The sequence below is a fragment of the Dasypus novemcinctus genome, chromosome X (assembly GCF_030445035.2).
Source record: "Dasypus novemcinctus isolate mDasNov1 chromosome X, mDasNov1.1.hap2, whole genome shotgun sequence".
In the NCBI taxonomy this organism is placed as follows: Eukaryota; Metazoa; Chordata; class Mammalia; order Cingulata; family Dasypodidae; genus Dasypus; species Dasypus novemcinctus.
In genome coordinates this window covers 13,951,831-13,977,232 of record NC_080704.1, presented here as the reverse complement: position 1 = coordinate 13,977,232, position 25,402 = coordinate 13,951,831, and the positions used below count along the sequence as shown (strand labels likewise).

At 42.3% G+C, this 25,402-nt stretch overlaps 1 protein-coding gene across 5 annotated transcripts in view; it reads right to left on the bottom strand.

Moving 5' to 3' along the window:
* FRMPD4 (FERM and PDZ domain containing 4) overlaps positions 1-25,402 on the bottom strand; it is a 954,164-nt gene that overhangs the window by 598,578 nt on the left and 330,184 nt on the right. The window contains exon 1 of one of the 5 annotated variants that reach the window (XM_058291446.2): positions 19,754-20,147. The exons of 2 other annotated variants lie outside the window; for them this stretch is intronic. In XM_058291446.2, the coding sequence (XP_058147429.1) occupies positions 19,754-19,785 (32 nt within the window). In that variant the 5' untranslated portion in view covers positions 19,786-20,147. Of the gene's footprint in view, positions 1-18,486; positions 19,155-19,753; positions 20,148-25,402 lie in introns of those variants that run through there. 2 more of the 5 variants (XM_058291445.2, XM_058291444.1) reach the window with 2 other exon arrangements.

The following is a 25,402-nucleotide window of genomic DNA, read 5'->3' as shown; positions in this document are numbered from 1 at the left end:
GAGAAGACACCATTGGTTGCCTAATCAACAGTCATTCCCTCTTCTTTTCTCCCAGAATCTCAATATTGTAGAGGTATCAGATGGCCAAGTACCGAGATGGGGTTCGGGGAGCAGAGGCCCTCCTCTACCTTAGAAATTGACTCTTAATATAAGCCAGTGTTTGTTAATGTGGGGTATCAGTGCTCTTTCAAGTAAGTCAATCCTTCATTATGCATGACTTCTCTGCCCAGGTTCAGATGATTAGCATCCCTGGTCCCTTCCCACTATATGCCTGCAGGCCCCTTGCCTCATCATTATAATAACTAAAACACCCCCGGGGCATTTCTCAACACCTGCCACCTAGTTGAGAACCAGTGGGACTCTAAACCAGAGGTTGGCAAACTTTTCTTGTAAAGGGCCAAATAGTAAATAGGCTTTGCTGGCCGTGCAATCTCTGTCACAATCACTTTACCCTGCCGGTGCAGTTCAAACACAGCCATAAATGATATATAAATAAATGGGCATGGCTGTGCTCTAATAAAACTTTATTTCAAAAACAGGTGATGAGGTGGATTTGATCCACAGACCACAGTTTGCTGAGCTCTGCAAAGTCTAAACCAGTCATGGCCATTCCCCTTACCAGGTGGATTTAGGGAAGACATGAAACACTGTGAAAATTTTGGTCAATGTACTATCAGAGCAGTTTGCCTTGAGGTTTCTGGGGAAACTTTCACACTTTCAAAAAGGAAGGAATGAGGAATGGAAAGAATAACCTGCTCCCCTCTCCTCACTTTAGGTCTTTTGTGTGTGTGGAGATATGATACTTGGAACTACTGCAGCCATTTTGTAACCACGAGGGGCTCATCAAGTCATGTGCTGAGAACAGTACATCAAAAAGATGAAAACAGCCAGCAACAATATTTAAAGTTAACCAACCCTAAAATGGCTCTATCTCTGGGTTTCTTGGTGAGGTAATAAATTGTTCTCCTAGTTAAGCTACTTTTAGCTGTGTTTTCTATGATTTGCTGCTGACAGCATCCTAATGAATATACTTTCAATTTGGCCATAAAGTAATTAGGGTGATATATTTTTACTGGAGTATGAGTGTGGTGACCAGATGGATCCTTGCTAGCTACCATCCAAATTCAAGTATTTCTTCTCTAAGCAATAGCCTTGTTGTTCTCCAAGGGAATCTCTGAATAAAATAAAAATTATTGAAGAACAGCATGGTGATTGCCTCCTCAACTCCACTTCCTTTCTTTTCCCTTGCTACTAAAACCCTGATTTTGAATGTAAGGATCTCTGGGAAGGAAGGAACAGCTCCAGGGGATAAACCATGAATGTTCCAAGACAGAAATAAGCATCTCATCACCCTTTGCTAGGTTAGGCACACGACCCATTATGGTCAATGCAACTCTAAGGGATAGTTCTCACCTTCTGGAAAAGATTTCCCTTCATGATTAAAAGAAATAACTATTCAAGGAGAATGCTCGCAGTGTTCCAGCCACCCACTGCTTCCTACCTCTGAACCCAGTTTTTGATGAAATGATGGCTGGAGCTGTGGCAGCTAGTTTACTCCCATGAGGTGACGGGCATGAGGATGGTGGAGCGGAAAGAGGGAAAGAGCCTGGGTTTTTGTTGACCTCGCTGAACCACTGAACCCTAACACAGGAACTGCCAACATCCAGGCATCACATTCTATAAGTTAAATGACTATTGCTTGTGCCACTGTTAGTCAAACATTCCTTTACTTTACAAATGAAAACATGCTAACGAATAAGCTCATAATAATAAGGCATAATAAGAACAACATTTTAAACTTGAAAATAAAGGAACCATTTTGGTTGTACATGTAGTTCTAAGAATAGGTGTCTTTAAATAGCTACCCAAGTTTTAGTTGCATTTTTTCTTTTGTCTTTTTTTTTAAAAAAAGATACATAGATCACAATAAATGTTACACTAACAAATATAAAGGTTCCCATATACCCCCCACCCACCCCCACTCCTCCCACGTCAACACCCTCTTTCATCATTGTGGCACATTCATTGCATTTGGTGAATACATTTTGGAGCACTGCTGCACTGCATGGATTATAGTTTATGTTGTAATTTACACTATCCCCCAGTACATTCAGTGGGTTATGGCAGGATATATAATGTCCAGCATCTGAAAGTGTAATATCATTTAGGACAACTCCAAGTACTCTTCTTCCCTCTCCTGCCCTCAGCAACTCCTGTGGCCACTGTCTCCACATCCATGATACAATTTCTTCCATTGCTTGAGTCACAATAGTTCTACAGTAGAATACCAGTAAATCCACTCTAATCCATATTTTATTCCTCCATCCTGTGGACCCTGGGATGGTGATGTCCACTCCACCTCTAAATCGAGAGGGGGCTTAGATCCTACATGGCTGATGGATGCGATTCTCCTACTTGCAGTTGTAGGTACTCTCGGTTCCCTGATGTGGTGGTTGACCATCCTCACTTCCCTGTTAGCTGATCTGGGTAAGTCCAAAGAACCAGAGAGTAGGAATTGCAACCCTGCTGAGGCTCAGGGCCCAGCTGGCACATGGACAGTCCAGAGATTCAAGTCTCCAGAGTATACACCAACCCCAGGTTTAGTAAAAGTGACAGAAGAGGCATGTGTAGAAAGGTCACATCTGAGTCCAACTCCATCACACTCAGGAGAACACATTCCAAAGTAGGGCCCATTGACAAGGAACTGAACCCCAGAGCCATCTGCTATGATCATAGAACCTGTGTGTCTCCATAGCCCTCAGGAGCACCAGTGCCTGGGGTTGTATCTACTTTGGCTATCTGGGATCCTGCTGAGATGAGCATAAGTGCAACCCCTCTGATGACCTCCCAACTAATTTTGAAGTCTCTTAGCCATATAAACTCATTTGCCTTTACAATTTCCCCCTTTTATTCAAGGTCTTTTTCTAATTGCATCACCAGCTGGTAATTGGTAGTGAGCCCTTCATGCCTGGGAGGCTCATCCCGGGAGCAATGTCCCATGCTGGGTGGAAGGTAATGCATTGACATGCTGAGTTTGGCTTAGAGAGTGGCAACATCTGAGCAACATGGAGGCTCTCAGGAGGTAACTCTTAGGCACCCTGCAGTTCTAGGCCTATTTAGTTGCCTTTTGACTTCCACTTCCTGGACAGTGGGTAGCAGCTGGATAACCTAGCTGAACTAGGGGCAGTGGGGTGCCCCATCCCCTTCTATTTTGTCTGTGTTCCTAAGCAAGCCCACTTTCCCAGGGTGCTTTCTACATTTGTGCTCAGAGTATCTACCAACCATAACAAAGCAACCAGTGGGCAAAAGGGAAACAGTTTTCAGCACTTTTGCTTTTACTCCTTTACTGCATGGCATGTGTGGGTTATTAAATTTTTTGCATGGGAAAGAAAGCAAACACTGCAGGAGAGTATAAACATGTATAACACATATCCTATTCAAGTTGTTTAAAATCATTTGGGTAGAGAAAGAATTGTTCACAGTAGGAACATTTATACAGAGAAACATGTATAACTTCATAGTGATATTGTTTAAACTCCCACTTGTATAGAATTCCAAATAACCCAAGAAGGTAAAAATATTTATATATCAAATCAATATCTACATACTCATTTATAATTCCCTTCCCAACAAGAACCACTCGATGATATTTGATGATATATGACACAGATCAGGAAACTTTCTGTAAAAGGGCAACTATTTTAGGCTCCATAGGCCATATGGTCTCTGTAGCAACTACTCCACTCTGCAATTGCAGCAGAAAAGCAGCCATTGACAATACGTAAATGTTGAGCATGGCTGTGTTCCATTAAAACTTTATTTATGGACACTGAAATTTGAATTTCATATAATTTTCACATGCCATGAAACATTATTCTTCTTTTGATTTTTTGAACCATTTAAAAATGTAAAAACCATTTTTAGCTTCATACAAAAACTGGAGGCAGGTGGGACTTGGCCCTTAGGCAGCTGTTTGCCAATCCCAGATCTAGAAGACAATAAAAATTTTGAAATAACTTGTAGGTCACCAATAAAATTATGTAGTATGGCCGGTAGAGTTTTATTCATTATCTTTTGAGTGTTCAAACGATCTTTTAAAAATGTTAACACATATCCTTAAAATGGGTAGAATATTTGATTATATGCCTAACTACATTCTAGATAAATGGACGTTTACAGAGTTATGCGTGACTACATCAGTGCTGAAGGGAGATAAAGTAAAGGATTAACCAGTAGAAAAGGATTAGGCACTTTATTGCCTCCGCTGTGTGTTTCATCAACTTAGTTAAATAGCACTCTAGTCTTTAGGCTGTCAACATGATCTCACCCGGAAAGCCAAATTATGAACTAATGGCACCATAATCAAATTACAGTCCTAAAGGAAATATCCATCAATATATCCCCAGAGAGTAGTTCTCCAAAAAAAAAAAATACCATGTTGCACCCTTTGGTGAACAGAAGATTAGCAGGTGATAAGATTTTTCAGATCGCGGTCAAAAATGAATAATATTTAAGTTTTATAAAAAGGATCAACTAATAAATTCTTTTGGTTGTAGAGGGGAACAGGAAACAAAAGGAAAATATTTTTCTGTTTATTTTCCTATCAGAAGAAACCTAATCTAGATATAAAAGCATGAGGGAATTTTGCTTCAGAGCTCTACTCAATTCTATTCTTTTATAATGATATGCTCTTCCAGCTTTTTAATTTGATAATAAAAATTACCATTACAATTGTATAGATCTGAAATTTCTATTATACTTTTTAATATATATCCTTCTTCTATTAAACTACCTTTGTATTTCATTCATTGATTCTTTAAGCATTTTTAAATAGAAAAAAACTAAGACATTACAAGTCAGAGTTGTCAAAGACAGGAACTAATGTTTTCATCCAAAGCTATTTTTTTCAATATTCTACCACATTTTTGGGAATCCTGTTTATACAATTTCCTTTCTTTTGTCTAGGTAAACTCTCTTCCCCCACCACTCTTCATTCTAATAAGACTGTTACTAGTTTCCTATGTATCTTTTCCATTTTTATGCATATATAAGCATATTGACTATTGTGTACCTTACTACTTTTACTTAGTGTGCTGGTTAGGCTATTGTGTCAACTCGGCCAGGTAATTGTGCCCAGTTGTTTGGTCAAGCAAGCACTGGGCTAACTGTAATACAAAGGCATTTATGGACTTGAGTCACCATTGACTATACTGCAGTGGTAAATCATAGATAGCTGATTACAATTACATCAATCAAGGAGATTGCCATCAGCAATGAGTGATGCTTTATCCAATCAGTTGAATTCCTTAAAAGGGGAAGTGATTCCAGCACTGAGTGAGAATTTCCCAGTTCATCTTTGGACAGCCAATGTCTCCCAGAACTCATCAAGAACCCTCATTGGACTTTCATGGGAGCCTCTGGTTGCAGCCTGTCTGCACAGCCTGGACTTGTGTATCCCCATGGTTGCGTGAGAGACTCATAAAATCGCATACTCTTGACAGATATCTCTTATTGATTCTTTCCCTAGAGAACCCTGACTAATACACTTAGCAATAAATACACCCCAGAGATCATACTGTAGACAGTATTTCCTTTGTCTTTATCTTTATGTTTTACAGCTGCATAGTATTTCAAGTTATTTTTTAAGCCAAGTTTTAATAGATGTATTTCTTTTTGTTTTAATAGATGCATTTCTTACAATTTCTTCATTCTATGGTAAAATGATGAACTTTTAGAAATAGATTACATTTAGAGGGAATATCTCATAATTTTCCCATTTTACAAATGAGGAAACAAAGGCTTGACTTGCTCAAAATGCACCTGATGATTCCAACCATCATTACCAAAGCTTGTCCCATCACCAATTCCTTCAAAACCTTGTCATTATGTTAACCGCTATGACAAATGCTGCTTGTCAACTTTAATACCTTTGAGGAACTAAAATGTCCATAAGTTTAGCATAAAATTTGAATAGCATTTAAATGGCATCTTAATCTACATTCTGACTTTTATGGATTATGAAATACTCGATATGCTATTATTATTGTCATAAAAAAACTGCCCATGAAATCCAAAGACTTAGCTATAAAGATATTCATCACATTATTATATTATACAAAGCAACACATTGGAAACAATCTAAATGTTCATTAAATAGGAAATCATTAAGTGTGGTATATGTATTGTTAATTTTATATTATAAAAAATTTTAAATCTTTTTAATTTTGTATATATGAGGCATTTTCTTAACTATATAAAAGAGATTTAAAGTTTAAAGAAAATTGAGCTAATGGTGATTATATCTGGCTGGTGGAATTTTAAATATTTATAAAATTTCCCCTTTATATATTTGGTGTTTTCAAAACTTTTTCAATAAAGGTGTCTTATTTTAACAATCAGAAAAACATGGTAAGAACCTGTTGATACTGTTATTTGGATCCTTGGATTCAAAGATAACTAAGCTATCTTAGTAGCTTTTTTGAAATTCAGGTTTATTTTTTCATAGGTAATATATTCACAGGATTCAAAAACGAAAAAACAGTATTTAATGTGGATAGGGACCTGGGAATCTACTCATGTCCCCATATACCATGCCTCCCTCACAGTTAACCCCTGTACCACAGTTTTACAGTTAAATACTGCTATTTAATTTCTTGTGTATCCTTCCAGTCACATGCATGTGGGCGTATTTGTGTGTGTGTGTGTGTGTGTATTCAAATCCCCTTCTTTTTAAATGGTTTTTGCTTTACTGTTTTTACTTAACAATAAATATATCCTGGGCAGACCTTTTCAGAGTAATGTTTTCATAATTTGTTAAAGTGCCTTTGTCTGTTATTTTATCTTTTAAAGTTGAAATAAAAGCTAACTTAAAAAAACAGATAAAAATTTTAAAAAGAAACTCATAATAATAGTCCTTCTAGGGATATTATGAATTAGGTTCAATAAGGAGATGACTCTTATTATCCTGAAAGAGGGTTGGTGTTTTCCAGAAGGAAAGGGAGTGAAAAAAAATCCAAATGGAGCAGTGGGAGAGATTCCAAAATGGGAAAGCAGGTTTATAAATAGCAGAGTATGGAAACTATGGTGCTCTGGTAAAGGCGCAAATCAAACTCAGTATCTTAGAGATCAGTGTGGATGAGGGCAGAATGCGGTGAAACAGATGTTAGAAGGTCAGCCATGGAGAGTTGAGCTTTGTTTGATGCTATGGAATGTTGGCTTCATTCTCTAGTGGGAAGTAATCTGTGTTTTAAATTGTGATATTTGATGATTAACTTTGTAATATAGAAAGATTTCAATCAGTCAGTGTGAATATTGGACTAGAGGAGTGCCAGCCTGCTATTGCTAGGAGGGACGATAAGGAACTGAAATAAGGTAGTGGAATTTGGGACATGAAGATTAAGAAAAAATGCTGAAATTGAGAGATAGAAAATTGAGATGTAGGCATTTTGGAGCCTCATCTCAATATTAGTGTAACCACTCACTGACTGATAGGTAGGAGCTATGCTAAGTTTTGGGTGGAACTATCTTGCTTGAAGTTGCAGACTCTCTCTGTTCTCTGATGTTAGTTGTCCTGGGTGGGTTCAATGAACTGGGGAGTAGGTGATGCAACTCTGCTGAGATTGGGCCCAAGTGGTACATGGACAGACCAAAGATTTAAGTCTCTTGGACATATAACTATCAAGTCTAGTACTAATTATAGGTTCGAATAGAAGGGGCAGAAGAGCCCTATGTAGGGAAATGAAAATGAGTCCAAGTTTATCACCCTGTGGAGCATAAATTCCAAGGTAAGACCCACTGGCAGAGCATCAAACTCCTGAGCTGTCTGCCCTGCCTATAGTGTCTGGGTGTCTCTAGAGTCCTCAGGAGCATCATTATTTGAGGCATTATTTACTGTGGCAGTCAATGATATCCTGCTGAGACGTGCATAAGGGTAACCTCTAGAATGGCTTCTCAACTCACTTTTTGAAATCTCTTAGCCATAAAAACTCATTTGCATTTACCATTTCCTCCTTATGGTCAAGGTCTTTTTCCAGGTACATTGCTAGTTAGTGCTTGGTAATAATGCCTCAGTGCCAGGGAGGCTCATCCCTGGGAGTCATGTCCCATGCCAGGGGGGATGGTAGTGTGGTTACATGCTAAGTTTGGCTCAGAGAGAGTCCACATTTGAGCAACAAGGAGGCCCTCAGGAGATAACTCTTGGGCAACATATAATACCAGGCTAGGCTTCAATTTCAAAAGAAAAGGTTCATAAGCACAATCATCAATATCAAGGGCCCGGTGCAATGGTCTCTCCTCCTTCACTAGGCACTGTCCCTGTACTTGGGGTATTCTTGCTGTCCCATTAGAGAATTTAGCAGAACTCTCCAGGGTGAGAAATCACTTTATTCTTTTGGTTATTGTGTGGATCTCCACTCACTGTGACATTGCCCCATGAAAACCTGAGCACATTCCTACATGCTTTAGAGCATATGAATGGGACAATTACCATCCCAAGGAATAGAGAGAGTCTACAACTACAAGATAGTTCCATCTATATGCCCCATGAGATTTAAGCCCCCTCTTAATTACAGGCAGAGTGGTCATCACCATCCCAAAATCCTCAGGACTGGAGAATGAACAATGGACTAAAGTAGACTTACTATTATTCTACTATAGACTTATTGTTATTCTAGCAGTGGAAGAAACTGTATCATTTTATATAAAGATAGTGGCTGGCAGAGGTTCTGAGGGGAGGGAGAGTAAAAAATAGGTATAATATGGGAGCATTTTGGGGACATTGGAATTGTCCTGCATGACATTGCAATGATGGATATAGGCCATTATCTATTTTGTCATAACTTACAAAACTGCGGGGGACAGAGTGCAAACTATAATGTAAACTCTAATCCATGGTTAGTGGCAATACTTCGATATGTGCTCATCAATTTTAAGAAATGTACCACACTAACGAAGGATGTTGTTAATATGGGAAAGTATGAGGGGAGGGAGTGCATATGGGAATCCCCTAATTTTTTAATGTAACATTTATGTAATCTAAAGTACCTTTATAATAAATAAATAAATAAATAAATATTGGAGAGTGGATGTGACTCAAGAGGTTAAGCACCAGCTTTCCACATGAGAGGGCCCAGGTTTGGTTCCTGGGGTCTCCTAAAAACAAAACAAAACAAAACAACAAGCAAACAAATGAAAAAACCAACTCAGGGGAGCTAATGTGGCTCAACGGTTGAGCACCGACTTCCCACATATAAGGTCTTGGGTTCAATCCCCAGCCTCGGTACCTCAAAAAATAGATATACATAAAGATTACTTGTGGGAAGTGAATGTGGCTCAACTGATAGAGCATCCGCTTACCATATGGGAGGTCCAGAGTTCGAACCCAGGGCATCCTAGCCCACGTAGTGAGCTGGCCCATACACATGCACAAAGAGTGCCATGCCATGCAGGGTTGTCCCCCATGTGGGGGAGCCCCATGTGCAAGGAGTGCACCCCACATTGAGCCGTCCCAAGTGAAAAAAGCGCAGCCTGCCCAGGAGTGGCACCACACACAAGGAGAGCTGACGCAGCAAGATGACACAACAAAAAGAGACACAGATTCCCAGCACCACTGAGAATGCAAGTGGACACAGAATAACACACAGCAAATGGACAAAGAGCAGACAACAGGGGAGTGGGGGAGGGGAGAGAAATAAATAAAATAAATCTCTAAAAAAAAAGATTAAGTGCCTTCTTAGGAGGACAAATACTCACGTCACCACTATATAAGTGAAGATATTAAGATTTAAATTAGTTTAGTTTCTGTCCAAGTTTACATAGCCAATGTGTATTATTTCAAGATTCCCAGGATTGTCTGATTATGTTTTTCATTTAATATCCTAGTAAAACATCTTCTACTGATTCATATAAAGTAATCCTTAACTTTCGTTGTTCTTCACATATTTTCTTTTGTAAATTTCTGGTTCATCCCCTTTGATCATTTTATTCTTGGATTGTTCAATCTGTAAAATGCCTAGACACCATAATCCAATATCATGTTTTTATCTTTTGAATATATTGGTTTTTTTCCTCTTTAATATATTTTTTCTGGGTATAAGGGGCTAGAAACAGAATTGGAATACTGCAGAAACAAGGACGCTTTTTCTTTGTCACAGTCTGTCAGGGAAGACTTGAGCTTATATCTTTTCTGTCAGGTCCATTTCATGCTTCTGTCTCTCTGCTTTTATATATACACACACATATACACATACATACACACACACACATGTCTGTGTGTGTGTGTGTGTAAATATATATTATCCAGAACTCTTCGACTCTTTCTTAATCAATGCATAAAGCATTTTCTTGTTTTTTTTTCAAATTAATTTCATGTTAATTTTTAAGCAAATTCTCAAGAGACCCATTTCTTAAAATTTGTTCATTCAGCGCAATACTTTAAAAGGGCAAAATAACTAGGTCAAACGTCCAATTTAGTAAGTTTTTCATTTAGTATAGTGAGTATTCTGTTTTCTAGCTCTGTACTTCATTTTCCCAACATGCTGTACACAAGACACTCATATCGTAAGTTCTTTGATAACACCATTAAGTACAAAAAGCTCTCATTACCGAATCTTTCAATAGCTTACAAACATTATCTACTATTTAATCCTGGCAGTAGAGAAACAATGTATATAATTGGGGAAGACTAAGATTTTCAGGACAAGAAGGAAGGGAAAGAAAACAAATATGCAAATGAGAGGCTATGAGCCCAGATGGGGGGCACTGCACCCACACTGGAGGGGCAGGCAGCAGTGCACTGCTCGGTATCCAAGGGGCATGATGAGTGAGCATTGTCAGCAGATCCTACAAACTAGGAGCAGTCAAACCTGTTGAATGGGGTACAGAAGTGGGCATATCTGTGATGACAGATACTTGCCATCATGTGGAATGCAGGAGGGCTTCACTGGTTCATTCTTAACATACCAAATATTTAATATCTACTATTAAACAGGGAAGTTTGCTGCAGAGTGAGGGGTCTTGCCTTCAAAGAGCTCATAAAGGAGATACCGTCTGTCTTAGCTTGCCACAGGACTGCCTATGCATAGTACCAGAAATGGGTTGGCTTTTATAATGGGAAGTTTATTAGGGGTAAAAACTTATAGTTCTGAGGCCATGAAATGTCTAAATCAAGGTATCAGTAGAAATGCTCTCTCACCAAAGTCAGCTACTGGTGATCCTGATGTCCTGCCACATGGCAAACCAAGATCGCAGCTGATTTCTGCAGAGGTCTCTGCCTTCCCCTCCAGGCTCACCATCTTCCAGAGCCCAGCTGTGGATGACCAGGTATAGGGGCTTGTCTCTTTCCAGGCCTCCTCTCTGTCTCAGTGGACTATCAGACTCTCTCTCTCTCTCTCTCTCTCTCTCTCCTCCTTTCTCCCACATGGCAGGATCAAAACTGGCAACTTCCTTTTTCTATGTCTCTCTTGGTGTGTCTCTGTTTATATAAAGCCCCAGTGAAAGGGCGGAGACACAACTTGAGTCAGACCTCACTGACTTGGTCCAATCAAAAGGGCCCTGTAGCAGTTTGATATAATTGATGAATTCCAAAAAGAAATATTGGATTATGCTTGTAATCTGATCTGTACCTGGGTATGATTGAGTTATGATTAGGGCGTTGAGTCCCCACCCAGTCCCCACCTCTTGATGGGTGGGGACTCACAGATAAAAGGCATGGCAAAGGACAGAGTTGAGTACTTTCAATGTTGGAGTTTTGATTTTGGAGTTTGATGCTGAAGACTTAAACTGAAGCCCTGGGAAGTCAGCACGACGAGGAAAGAGAAGCCAGCCCCAGGAAGGAAGGAACCGTGAACCCAGAGAAAAGCAAGCCCCAGGAAGGGAGGAACCTAGGAAACCTGAACCACCGTAGATGTCGGCAGCCATCCTGCTCCAACACATGAAAATAGACTTTGGTGAGGGAAGGAACTTATGCTTTACGGCCTGGTATCTGTAAGCTCCTACCTCAAATACATACCCTTTATGAAAACCAACCAACTTCTGGTATTTTGCATCAGCACCCCTTTGGCTGACTAACACAGGCCCCATGCCCACAGAAATTGATCAGCTCAAGAATATAGTCTCTCTTTGGGATTCACCAAATGCAGACTCTCAGACCATCCAAAACTGGACTCAATTCTAACACAAAATACATTGGGTAACCATCACCACAATTATCCTGTTTCTCAAACCTCCCTAAAACTCAGGTGACATGACAGTAAGTATTTATTTTCACGTTCACAGGTTTGCAGGATACTGCTGCTCCATGTGTTTCTAGCTTCTGGACCAACAGGCTAACCCAGCCTGTTGTTCCTATCATGCACAATGCCTCTAAAGGCTTTCTACCCAAGCTGAAACTCTGTGAAGTCTTCCCATATTCTATTGGCCAAAGCAATACCACAGCCAAGCCCAATACCAATAGAGGAAGGAAGTACACATTACCTCTAGCAGGAGTAATTGCCAATGTCATGTGAAGGAAGTCTTGGCTTTAGGGAAGGTTAAAGAATTGAGAATGAAATGCAATCTAAAACACAGTGTTATAAGTATTATGATAAGGGTGAGGCACAAGACACTCATTAGAGACACGGTACAGAGCTGGACGAAATTTCCCAGGCTCCTTCACAGATAGAGCCAGATGACTGAGTTCTGGCCAACATACCATGGGTAGAACGATGTACTTCAGTTCCAGGCACAGCCCTGAAAAACCTCCCAGCCTCCACCATTTCTCTTCCCTCAACTATCAGCCGCACGTTGGTGGGCCAAGCGATCCTGGACCCCACTGACGATGAGAGTGCCTCCATCTTCCGGTTCCTGATGATGTGGGGCACAGTGCCCGCGCCCCATCAGGAACACCTGTTTGGGCCCTCAGCTGAACAACCAATAAACACCTACTGGGTTAAGCCACTAAAAATGGAAGGGCTAATCTAATAGATTATTTTAACTAACAAGAGATTTCAGTTGAGCTGTTTAACCCAGGATTGGGGTTAGAATGGATGTGTATGACTTCACTCACCAATTATTTAGTATAGAGTATGGGTCATGTGCCAAATACTCTAAACCATGCTCAAATATATTTCTGAAGGAACAGTTCAGGCAGGAAGCCCTTCTCATCTCTTTGCCAAGAAAAAATGGGAATGTTAACTTTGTCATCTAAAACTAAGGCTTAGATTTCTTCAAGATAATTTTCAGGGCTGAAGTACATAATGACCTAAATTGCTCAGAAGCAAGGCAACATGCTTTTGGAATGTTTTTATGTTGTAAAAAACCAAAGGCAGCCTATGGTTTTTCATTACAACGTTCTCCGTCAGTGCATAAGAGAGTTAGGTTAAACTCAATTCCAAATTGATACAGCCTACCTCTATCCCTCTGCCCACAACTAAATCCACTTATCCAGTTTTCTTTCCATTTGGAACAGATTAATGAAGGTCATTAACCATTAGGTCCAGATGGCTCAAGTGTACTGTAAGGAAATACCAGGCATTCTCCCTTTGACTTGATTATCAGTTCACAGGCACATGTTGGTTGAGGTTATAAACAAGTATTATATTATTACCCATTCTTTCTCCATCCATACTGAACTACAAAGCTTAAAGTCCTATGGAAGGGAAGGAACACTCCAGCCCAAAGAAAGCAGGCCAACTTAGTGACCAGAGAATAAGCATGCAAATAAATAACCAAAAGGGCAAATATGCCAGCTTCAAATGGTCAGTAACCAACAGTTAAACTGTATGAGATCAGAAGGGTCAATAAACCTAAGGTCTACCTTAGTTGTGAATGTACATTAGTGAACTCAGGTACATAATGTACTAACCTTGACATGAGATATTTGAGCATGCAAGTGCTCACACATATGTGTTGATAATGCTAGAGAGGAGAACTTAGGAAAAGGCATTGTTTAACCCAGGGGTCAGTAAACTTTTCCCAGAAAGGGACAGAGAGTAAATATTTTCAGGCTTGGCAGGTCAGATACAGTCTTTATAACAACTCTGTTGTTGAGGCACAAAAGTAGCCATAGACAATATGTAAATGAATGTGTGTGGCTGTGTTCCAATGAAACTTCATTTATGGACACTGAACTTTGAATTTCAAATGATTCTTCTTTTGATTTTTTAAACAACTTAAAACTGTAAAAACCATTCATAGTTCTTGGGCCACACCAAAACAGGTAGCAGGCCCGATTTGGTAAGTGGGCCATAATTTGCCAATCCCTGATATAACCGATTCATAATTTTCTTGCCTTCCTATGATTAGCTCTCAAGGTTAAAGATCTTTGGACAGTAAGGGTGGTAGATTTCAGTACCATGTTTCTAAACAAATTCAGAGAACACTCTCAATTTCTCTGATTGAGCTGAGTATAAAATCAATAGCTTCAAGTTGATTCCTTGAAGATAAATTTCTGGTTCACCAATAATGTATATTCTCTCTCAGCTGAACTTCCATGGCAATCCCAAAGCGAGATAATAATGCTCAGCATGATTTGTGCATACGTGTGTGTTGTGTGTGTGTGTGTGTAAAAGGAGAGAATGAAAAGCTGGAAGGTCCATAAGTAGAAAGTGTGAATTAAAGGAAGGAAAAACAAGGAAGTTTCACCACAACTAACAGTCTATATCCAATTCTGATAGCAAGAAGGTGAAATTCACTTCCTCTCCTCAACACAGAGAAGGGGGGTGGGCAGAGAGAGAGAGAGAGAGGCTTGAAGTGGTACAAAGCCTAAACTAGATGCCTTCTCCTGCAAGCCACTAGACTTTCACAGTTGCAAAATAGCAGCAACCTCTGGGAAACCAGAGTTAAATATTCCTAAAACAGGAATCTGGTTCTGTTATGAAACTGTTCATCATTTCACCTCCTGACAGCCATGAAAATCAGCAGAACTCAGAAAGGACTCAGACGGTGAGCAAGTAGCATTTTTAATAAAATTCAAATCCACAGTCTTTTGGGGTTTAGCCTCCTGAGTTCACTTTATCAGCAATATTAATGCAATTTCTTAGGTAAAAATAGAGGCAACGGGCAAAATCTAACATTTTACATTTCTTCTTTAACTTCCCCTTTTTCCTAGAAAATAGTTCATTCTGAAGCAGATACAGTTATAAAATAGTTTAGCTGTCTGTAATTGGATTTCAGAAAAAAATCTAAGGAAATATATTTTTTATTCTTCCACAAATATATGACACTTGTTACAAAATTGACATGTTTTATTAGTACAGATATTAGGCACTGCTACATACCACAACTACAGGAAAATGTAAAATAAAAGCTCCCCCAAATTTACTTGTTACTACAAGCAATTACTTTCATATTAATAACTGGGGCCCAATCATTATCTCAAAATGAGCCATTTTGCTTAACGAAAAGAAATGAAGTCGGGCTCTTGGATACTGTAAAACACTGCTCAGTTTAATAACATCCCTATGAGTTTTGGGGTTTAAATCACTCTCCTCGGGCAACTGGGGGATAATCATATGTTTTTCTATGGTACCACTTTCTTCTATAAACATTCAAAAGAGTGCATCTGCTTTAGAAATGAAATAGTCGATACAAAGAGCAGTAACAATAACAATATATGCCTATTTTTATACTATTACTGGTTTATAAGGCAATCATCTGTAATGCTCTCATCTACAAGGATGGAAATGATATATAACTGTTACCACGGAAACAGTGAAGTCAAATTCCATGTAAACTATCGAACTGTTTAATAACCAGAAAATTAGAAGAACAAGAAAAAACATTTCCAGAGAGAACCATGACATATTGTGCCACCCACGATAGATACATTCAAGGGTCACAACTCAAACAGATGACGGAAAGGGTCGCAACTTGCCAGCTAGTCTCATGCTTGACAGCATTTTAGTTTTACATGTTCATAAAATGGTACTGAGTTTTGGAGGGACAATTCGAATTCAGATTTTTCATATGAGTAAAAGGGCAGAGATTCTGGGAACAAATGGTTAAACAGAGATACTTTGAAAAGTCAAAGCATGTCGTCTGTTAATTCCAATATGGATTAATATTCCCCTTGAAATTCTTTGCAATTATCACTGTCTTTACTCACACCGAGGACATTCAGCAAATATCTGTTACGTTTTCTACTGCAAATGCTTCTGAATAAACATTAGAAACTGGAGTTTTTCGGAGCCAAAGACAAGGCAAAGGCCAGGGAACAATGTGTGTTCACCTCTAAACCGAGGGGATTTTAAGCACTCAAGTAACCACGCTGATCAAAGCTAAATCCTTTAGGAAGATTATGCATCTGAAATCAGGAAAATCCTGCAGTGTAAGCACTTTTACGCTTCACCTTTGAGAAAAGAACCTGATTTCTGTGACACCATTTAAAACACACATACCACACTCTGATTCTTCAAGGACAGAAACATGTGTTTCTGCAGGCTGATGACCCTCTGAAGGTGTTACTGTCTCAGCGGGCCATCATCGAGTTCACATTGAGAAAAAAAGAATTCCCGTGGAAGGGAGATTTCTGAATCGGCACATAAGCTCAGAACACGTGTACCTTTTCCCTTTAAAATAAACCCTGTCTTGGAGCACATTATGGAGAGAAAGGGAAATTCACACTCATTTACTAATTTCTGAACTCTCTTTTTTAAAAAAAGATACTAATCCCCCACAACCTGGCTTAGGTTTTGAAACTACTCAGATTTCGTTAATGTGATGAAGATACCCCTAGAATTTAGTAAAAGGAGTATAAAGCCTCTTTTCACTGGCACACGGCATCGTCCTCTCCTAAACTCCAAAGTTTAGGGACTAAAACTTGCCTTTAGATGTTCGTTATTCTTGTTGTTTAAGCATTTGAGGACACTGAGACCTAGCTTGGTTATTTTAAACCGAAAAACTGGTAGAATTTTCCCTTGCCCTCAAGCACTATCTCAGTCTATCTCACAGGGCTCCATGCAAGCTCTAAACTGTTGCCTATCCATGGTTCATTACTTGACAACCATGGACTAAGGCAAGCAGAAAGTTAAAAGAGCGGGGTGAAGCCATGGCTGTCCACGATATTGAAGTGAAACCAAACAACCTGCCCCACTGTAACTGTCCACGGGCTAACATCAGTCTTCCCACTGTCAGGGTGGGCTGCTCTAAGACAGTCACACTTACCTATAGATTGTATACCTCAAATCTACCTGGAGTAAGTTACACCGGGGCCTTTTCCCTGGGGAAATCTGCTTGTGACATTAAGAATGACCCATGTGAATAGAGAAGGTAGGTGGAGATGAGTAGGAAGAACAGGCAATAGGCAAAGACCTGTGGATACTGGAGAGGGACATGTCCAAGTGGCAACATCCAAACTGAGTGTTTCTGCAATGGCCTGAACGTAATTTGGCAAAGTCAAGTCAATATACATTTTTGACTCGGGGTAACTGAGGCTGCTCATTCCTGCCTGATGCCATCGACATGTCTCACCCCAACATTAAAGAATGAGGGAAAACCTAGAATTACTCTCTCTGTATTGCAAAGGAGGTCTTTAAGCTGCATCCTAGAAAAAAAAGCCTACTGTTTACATCCTGAGGACGTGGTGGTAACTGCTCTAAAGAGCTCCAGGGGCAGCTCGCCAGGCCTTCCATGGTCCTGGGCAGAGAAGGTTGGGAAAGGTTTTCTGAAGCCTCTCTTACTGGGCTCTTCCCACGTTAATGGCACACTGCAGGCAACACAAACCTTACTCCATGGGTTCAATGAGGACTTCAGAAGCAGCAGCTTGGCAGAAGACACAGCAGGAAGGCTCGGACCGGGTAATACCTAGGTGGCTAAAAAGTGGAACTGGGCCACCTTCTACTAGGACCACCCGGGGAAATGTGCCTGAATCGGTGTTTTTTTCCTTTGGTTTCAACAACATGGCCACTTTGGAAGCAAATTTCTAAACCTTGCAAGGCTTAGGACTACAGTTACCCAAAGAAAGACTGAAGGTCTCTTCCCCATCTCCATGATCTTCATCTAGTCACTGCTAAACACCTGACCCTTAGCTGGGTCAACCAGTCAGCTGACTTTTCAGGGGTGTGGAGGGCAGATTTAGGGCTGGGGGGAAAGGGGCCACTTTCTGTTGCTGCTGCTAGGGAGACATGAACCCAGCTCCGAGCACTCCCTGGCTTTTCCTAGCAGTAGGGGCAACAGCATTTACAACCATCTTCTCAGTCCTTAATTACACATGTGACCCCGAGCACCACAGAGTCTTTTCCTAAGGGCAAACAAACTGTTGGGAGCACTGGTGTGTGCGTGAGGGTGTGCGTGTATTTCTGCGTGGGGTCTACACTGTGGACACTCGAGCCCCACCAGCCAGGGAGAAAGAAGTTGAACGCAGAAGCCCCGGGCCACCTGGGTTCAGGCCTATCTCAAGCCTCGCCGTTCTCCCCAGCTTTTGCTTCTCCCCCGAGCCCCCCCCCGAAAAATAAAGCGCCAAGTTGCCCAGGGTGGCGGCCCGGGTGCAAATGGAACCAGCGCAGCCCCTACCTCGAGAGCTTGGCAATCTTCACAAAGCTGAAGACATCCATGCAGGCAGCCGGGGACCCCCGAGCGCAGCGGCTCAGTCGCCCCTTCTCACGCCAGCAGCGGCAGCCGCGACAGCCCCATGGCCGGGACCTCAGCGCGCCCGGGACTCGAGTAGCGGCGGCGGCAGGGGGCGGCGGCGGCCTGGGGGAGCCCGCACCTGGAGACGGCGGCTGCTACCCCCCTCCGGCCGCGAGCTGCGTGTGCATCTCCGAGCAGGACCATTGATGGGCGTCCACGACGGGAAAACTCAATGGAGAAGGAGCCCGGCCGGGCGCGAGCTGCGAAGGCGGGGAGCGCGGCGGGGATCTGGCGTCCCGCGCCGGGCGCCGGGGCCCGGGGGACAGCCGGGCGCCGGGGGAAGGCGAGGGGCGCTGCTCCTGCTCGCGGGCCCGCGGGCCCCCGCTGTCCCCAGCGCCGAGGAGCGCAGACTGAGCCGGGAGGCGGCGGGCGAGCCTGGCACACGCGCACGCACCCCTCGCAGCACTGCAGCTGCCTCCCTGCCTCCTTCCCCAACCGGAGTCCCTGCTCCTATCCCCACCCCCATTTCACCCGCTGGGGCCTGGGGGGCGGGGGGGGGGGGGGCGCCCTCTCCTGTCACCCGCTGCGTGTGCCTCCAGATCTGAAATATTGGATCTACCAGCCGATGGCACGCTGGGGGGCTCTGAATGCCACCCCCTCCCTCCCCACACCCTAGGAAAGCGGTGCGACCGCAGGTTGCCCAAAGCCTAGGTTTGCTCCATAAACAAAACTAGCGGCTGCGAATGAGCAGGAATGATTGGGGCCGGCTCCTTGGTCAAAGGGAAGGGGAAGGAGCTGCCCAGCGCAGCGGGCTGAATTTGGAGAGCGCAGAGTTGCCACCGCTTTCCCTGAACCGCTGGGGCGAGACGTGGCAGCTGGGCTGACTGAGAAGGTGTGTCTTTGGACAGCAGCACCCGGGGAGAGTCGGAGAAAATAAGAACCAGAGGGTTGGCAGGTGGGGGGCCATACACACAGCTGCTTCTTGCTGGATGAGGAAAGGAGAGGGTCCCGAAAGCCAGCGGTGGGGAGATTTTGAATGGGGTTCAAAATCTAAAGGAAGAGAAGGGAAGAGAATCGGGGTGGGGTGGGGGTGGGGGTCGGGTAGGCAGAGCCAGCTGCTTTTTCAAATTGAGCAGAGCATGGGTGAAAAAGGAAAGAAGCAAAACCCACCTTGCCTGAAGAACAAAAACACAGAAACACAAACACTCACCTTAAGCAGAGTAAACTCCAAGTTGCAGCCATTTAGAACTCCTGATCCTCTCTTTTACATAATTACCTTGGACAACCACCCTTCTTCATCAACTCAGGTCTATCGCCTGGGAGACTCAACGCTGCTTTGGGCCCTTTTCCTCCTTCTTTCTCTTGGAATCTCAAGGCCTCTTCTACAAAACCCTTTAAGATATTTTGCCAAGACTCTGAAGGTCAGCTGGCCAGCACAAAGTGTGTGTCCTCCCACCCAGCAGCGTTCACTTGAAAGCAGGGCCACCGCAAAGAAAAGGTGCCCCCCCCCCAAGTATTAGAGGACCTAGCCACCTCCTCTAGCTCTCCAAGGGGATCTGGAAAAAAGAAATGGGTTTAAAGTTCCCAGACTTCTGTTCCTCTCCTCCGCCGCTAGATTTAAAGTCATTAGTATTCAAACCTAGTACTTCAAGTTAAAAGAAAAAAATCAGTCTTTCAAAAAAATCAAACATAAAAATAATTAGCAATCTGAAAAAAATCCAAATGCTTCAAAACTGGGGTATAGAATAACATTTTAAAAAAATACATGGAATCACTTTTCCTTTAGCTTCTTGCAGAGACTAATTTCACAAACAGGTTACTGCTAATGGAGCAGAGAACGTGAGTGGGGGAGGGGACCTTGCCTTTTGAACCCCGTATTGTTGGTGTAAAATAATCATCCTTTGGGGCTGCACAGTGCTTTATCATTTTTAAAGCACTTTTGCATTTGAGTCTCATAGCAACCCTGTCACATAAGTCATTGAAAAAAGAAATATTTTATTTTTCTGCCACCATCATTCTCAATCTACTAGACAAAGATGCTTTTGAAACATGGGTCAGATAAGGTTGCTTGTCTGAGCCAAACCCTAAAAAAAACTCCACATTCTCCTGTGAGCTGAAGTTGCACCCCTGCAAGCACCAACCAGGCCTAGACACCCTGGCCCTTGATCTCACTGACCTAACCTGGTAGGCCCCACCCCAGTCCACTCTTTCCCAGCAACACCGGCCTCCTTGATGTGCTTCAAACTCAGCATGCATCCTCCTACCTTAGGCCCTTTGCCATGGTACTTCCCTCTGCCTGAGATGCTTTTCCCCCAGATATTTACATGGCTGGCTCCTTCATCCCATCAATTCTTTGCACAAATATCACTTCCCAAAAAACCACTTCTGAAAGGCCTATTTTTAAAATGCAAGGTCCCCACGTCCTGGACTCTGAATCCCCAATGAACTGTTTTCTTTTCTTTTCTCGTTTCCATAGCACTTATCACTCTTTAACACATAATAAAATTTATTTTTATGCTTACTGGTTCTTGTCTGATTTCTTCCACTGCAATGAAAGCTCCACAAGAGCAGGGATGTTGTTTCTGTCGATGATGGATCCCAAATGCCTAGAACAGTTCCCTGGCTGTAGAAGACCTTCATAAAATTTGTTGAATGATATGAACGTTACACTTGTAAAATGCCCAGCCAAATCAAAACTGGCCAAGCAGCCCCTGGTTAGAGCTGCTCACTTTCTCTGACCACTCTGCTGATCTTCATCCATCTCCCCACCATGCCCCCTTCCCAGCATCCTCCACCTTTGCTCATCCTTTGGATATCTAATGGATGGCAATGAGGTCCCCCCAATTTTTCACATTCTCTACCCTTCCCCAATAGAGTAGCCGTGACACCTCCCTTCATCTCTGAGTCAACACCTGGCGGCACAAGACCTTGAGCAAAAAAAGGGGAGAAAGCAATGTCTTTGGAAAATGTATTTTGAAAACCTTTTTCCTTCTGATAACAGAACACTAAGGATGCTCTTGTTGCAAAGATTACCCTATTACCCGAGAAGTATTTCAGATACCAAATATCTAGTTACTCGATGGCAAAAATGACAGGAAACAGTCCTTGTGTTTACTTGTAGAGAGACAGTGGCCCTCCAAGACATCTGGTCTACTTGGCACAGCTTGTTTGTGGGGCTCCAATCCCCCCTCCCTAAACCCCCCCCCCCCCGCTGCCCCCGCCAATTTGGAAACTACAGTTATTAACAGTGCAGATGCTGACTCTCCACAGCATAACTCCCAGCAAGAGAAATTACTGGCTTCTGCAGGTCTTCAAACTCTTCTGATATATTAATTATCCAGTATGTTTCTGATGGATTTTGATCAATATCTTTTTCTAAAACAAAGAGATTCTCCTTCTCTTCCTTTGCTTCTCATTAATGTAAAAATGGAAGGATCTGCTCCCCTGCAACCTGCCAAGGCAGCCGGGTTAGACCCTCAAGCCCACTTGGCAGAGACTGGAAGAGTTAGTCTACCAGCTCTGACCTTCTCTGTACCAGGTGCATGTGGGAGTGATTGGGATATGTTTCTTTGTCTAGGGTGAAATGGATCTGCCTAAAACAAAACAAAATTCATTGAGTGGCATCTTGATTAGATACACGATTTTCTGAAGTTTTATCTTTAGCCTGGATAATCTCTAAGGTTCCTTCTAGATCTGGCAGAAAGTTTATTCATCAAAAATTGTATTATCCAGGCACGAGAATCTACCTAATTTGCTTTCCTTGGATCCACGAGCTATTTGGCCATTTCTGAAAGCCAAATACATTTTCAAACACTATGGAATATATTCATAAATAATAGTCCTAAAGTCATCAGCTCCAGAATAGGTCATTTAACATCTCTGAGACTCAGTTTCCCTTCCTGTAAAATGGAAATGATAGCACATCCCTACCTGGCAAGATGATTACTTGAAGTTGGGCACCAATTCTGAGCTGGCTACATATGAATCAAGGCTCATGAACTTTAGCTCCAGAAAGTTTTCTCCAACTGTTTTGAGAGTTGGCCGTACTGTTAGGAAAAGATGCCACCTCTAAGCGCACTATTTGGAAGGCTGTAAAAGTCTTTTGGATTGTTCAGAGGTGAGTGTTTCACCCTAAAAGTCTCCAAAGCTCTAAGCAGTTGTATCTTTTATGCTCCAGAGGGTTTCTCAGAGGAAAAGGGAGGAACTTCTTTATCACTCTTAAGGCCTTATCTAAAGCTGGTGACAGAAATCTTCTACTGGGCCAGATGTTTCACACAACCCTGGCAGTTGAGGGTTCTTTTGCTGAAAATTCCAGTAGAGAGAACCCTCTGCACTTCTCAGTTGGTCTATATCATTTTCACTCTCTGGTCTCAGTCCTGAAAACAGTAGTGAGTAAATAAAAGTGAGGCATCCATTCATTCCATAAAGATGTATGGAGTGTCTTCTATGTAACAGGCATTCTCCTTAGGTAGCCCGGCAGGTCTATGCTCTTATAGAACTTAAATTCTGTTAGGAGAGATAGCTGGTAACCCACAATATGGAAAATGTCATTAATAAGAAAATTAGCCAGCAGTGATATGTCGAGAAATTCCAGTAGTTTTGAATGAAAGGGAATGGGTATTTTAGATCCTACAGTCAGGGAAGACCTCTCCAAGGCAGTGAGGTTTCAACAGGTATGATGGGCAGGAAGGAGGCTGCCACACAATTTTCATACTGAGCACTCCCCAGAGAAGGGACAGCAAGGACAAAGCAGGAACAACTGTCACATGTTTGAAGAATCATAAGAAGGCCAGTGTACTGCAGGGTATTACGTAAAATGGAACGGAACTGAGTGAGCTGGCCAAGGTAGGAGGTATGCAGCAGTCTAGGTTCGCAGGTTGGAATTTATTGTGGAATGGGAATCGTCCATAGGACAGTTTTCAGCACAGAAGTGGAAAGTCTGCTTTCTATTTTGAATGGCCACTCTTGAGAGAGGTGAGCTTGGAGAAAACTTAGGAGCCTGTTGAAATAATCCAGGCAAGAGATGGCAGTGTCTTAGAGAGGGCCATGGCAAGGAGGTGGTGAAGAGTCACCAGGTTCAGAATATGTTTTAAACAGGATTGGATACGGGAGATAGGGAGGGAGAGGACTCAGGGATGACTCACTGGTTTATGTTATTTTAAAAACACCCTGGTTCCCTTCACCAGGTATAGAACATATTTGAACCAGAAGGATTTTCCCTGCCTCTGTACCCATGTCCCTGACCTTCCTCCAGTCCATAAGGGTGAACTCTCCTGCTTGGGAGACTGACCCTCATGTGTCCACCCAATCCTTGCCTCTCTCGCCTGCTCGAGGCCCTCATTCCAGCACCTATCTGCTCTTTCCTCTACATCAGCATTTCTTCCCAAACGACTTCCCATCAATATTCAATTATGCTGCTATTTATCCCATCTTTTCAAAAAATCGGAAACCCCCCACCTCCCTTCAGACCTGCCCCACTTTTCTGTTTGCCTTAATAGCAAAACTTCTCAAAAACTGACTCCCACTTGATCTTGAATCTACTCTATCTGCACTTTCTCACCACCCTTACAAATGTAACCAGGGACATTTGTGTCGCTAAATCCAACCACCAATTCTCTGCTCTCATGGTACTTGACTCGACTGACCATTCTCTCTTCCTTGCCTTCACTTGGCTCTGGGCATACCATGCTCTCCTGGTTTTCTTCCTTCCTTGGTGCCTGAGCCGTCTCAATATCTTTTTGTTATTCCACTGCCACTGTGCCTTATCTCTCCAATCTCTAAACATTACTAATGCCCCAGGGCTTAGACCTAGAACTTCCCTTTTCTGTCTATGCACATGCCCTGGGTGACCTCACTGAGGGTTGCTAAGGCTAAAACTATGTATATGTGGCAACTCCCACATTTAAATCCCTAGCCTGGATCTCTCTCCTCAACTCCAGACCACCTACTTAACATTCCCCTCTGACATCTAATAGGCCCCTTGAACTGTAGTCCTAAAACCAATTCCGTTAGAGACAATTCCTCCCTACAGTCTTTTCCATCCCAATTAATGTCAACTCCATCTTTACAGTTGCTTAGTTCCAAAATCTATGTTCTCTGACACTTTCCTTTCTCTTATGCTCCACCCCAAACCTGTCATCAAATCTTTCAGTTCTACCTTCAAAAGAGATCCTTACTATTTACAGATCTCACTACCTCCACCACAAGCAGCATATGCCCAAACCACCATTATCTCTCTCCTGGCTAGTTGCCATAGACTACTAACTGGTCATCCTGCTTCCCCCATCGCCTCTACACTCAACAGCTAGAAGGCTGCCTGCAAAACATCAGGCAGATCAAGGCATGTCTATGCTCGCAACCTGCCAACGGCTTCCCCTCTCACTCAAAACAGTGATATGATATGGCTTCTTGCTCCTTCCTGACTTCATATCCTGCCACTCTCTCTCCAGCTCATATCGGCCTTTTGGCTGCTCTGCTAGTTGGCCTCAGAACATTTGTAATCGTTCCCTCTGCCAGGAAAGTTCTTCTCCCAGATAGTTGCATGCCTTGACTTCTCCAGGTCTATATTCAATGTCACCTCATCAGAGGGTCTTTTCTTTTGTCACACTCTATTTCAAAGAGAAACGCTCAACCCTCCAAAATGCCTTATTCTTCCTTTGTTTTATTTTTTCTCCATAGCACTACTTATCACAGGAAAATTTTGGTTTGTTTGTAATTTCCTATTTCTCCTACCAGAATGTAAGCTCCATAGGGAGGGATCTATAAATACTGTTGACTAAATGAATGAAGGAACAAACTATGTTCCATAAAGGTGAAGTGAGCTGCTTAGAGCCACACACATAGTATCAGAACCCAGTGT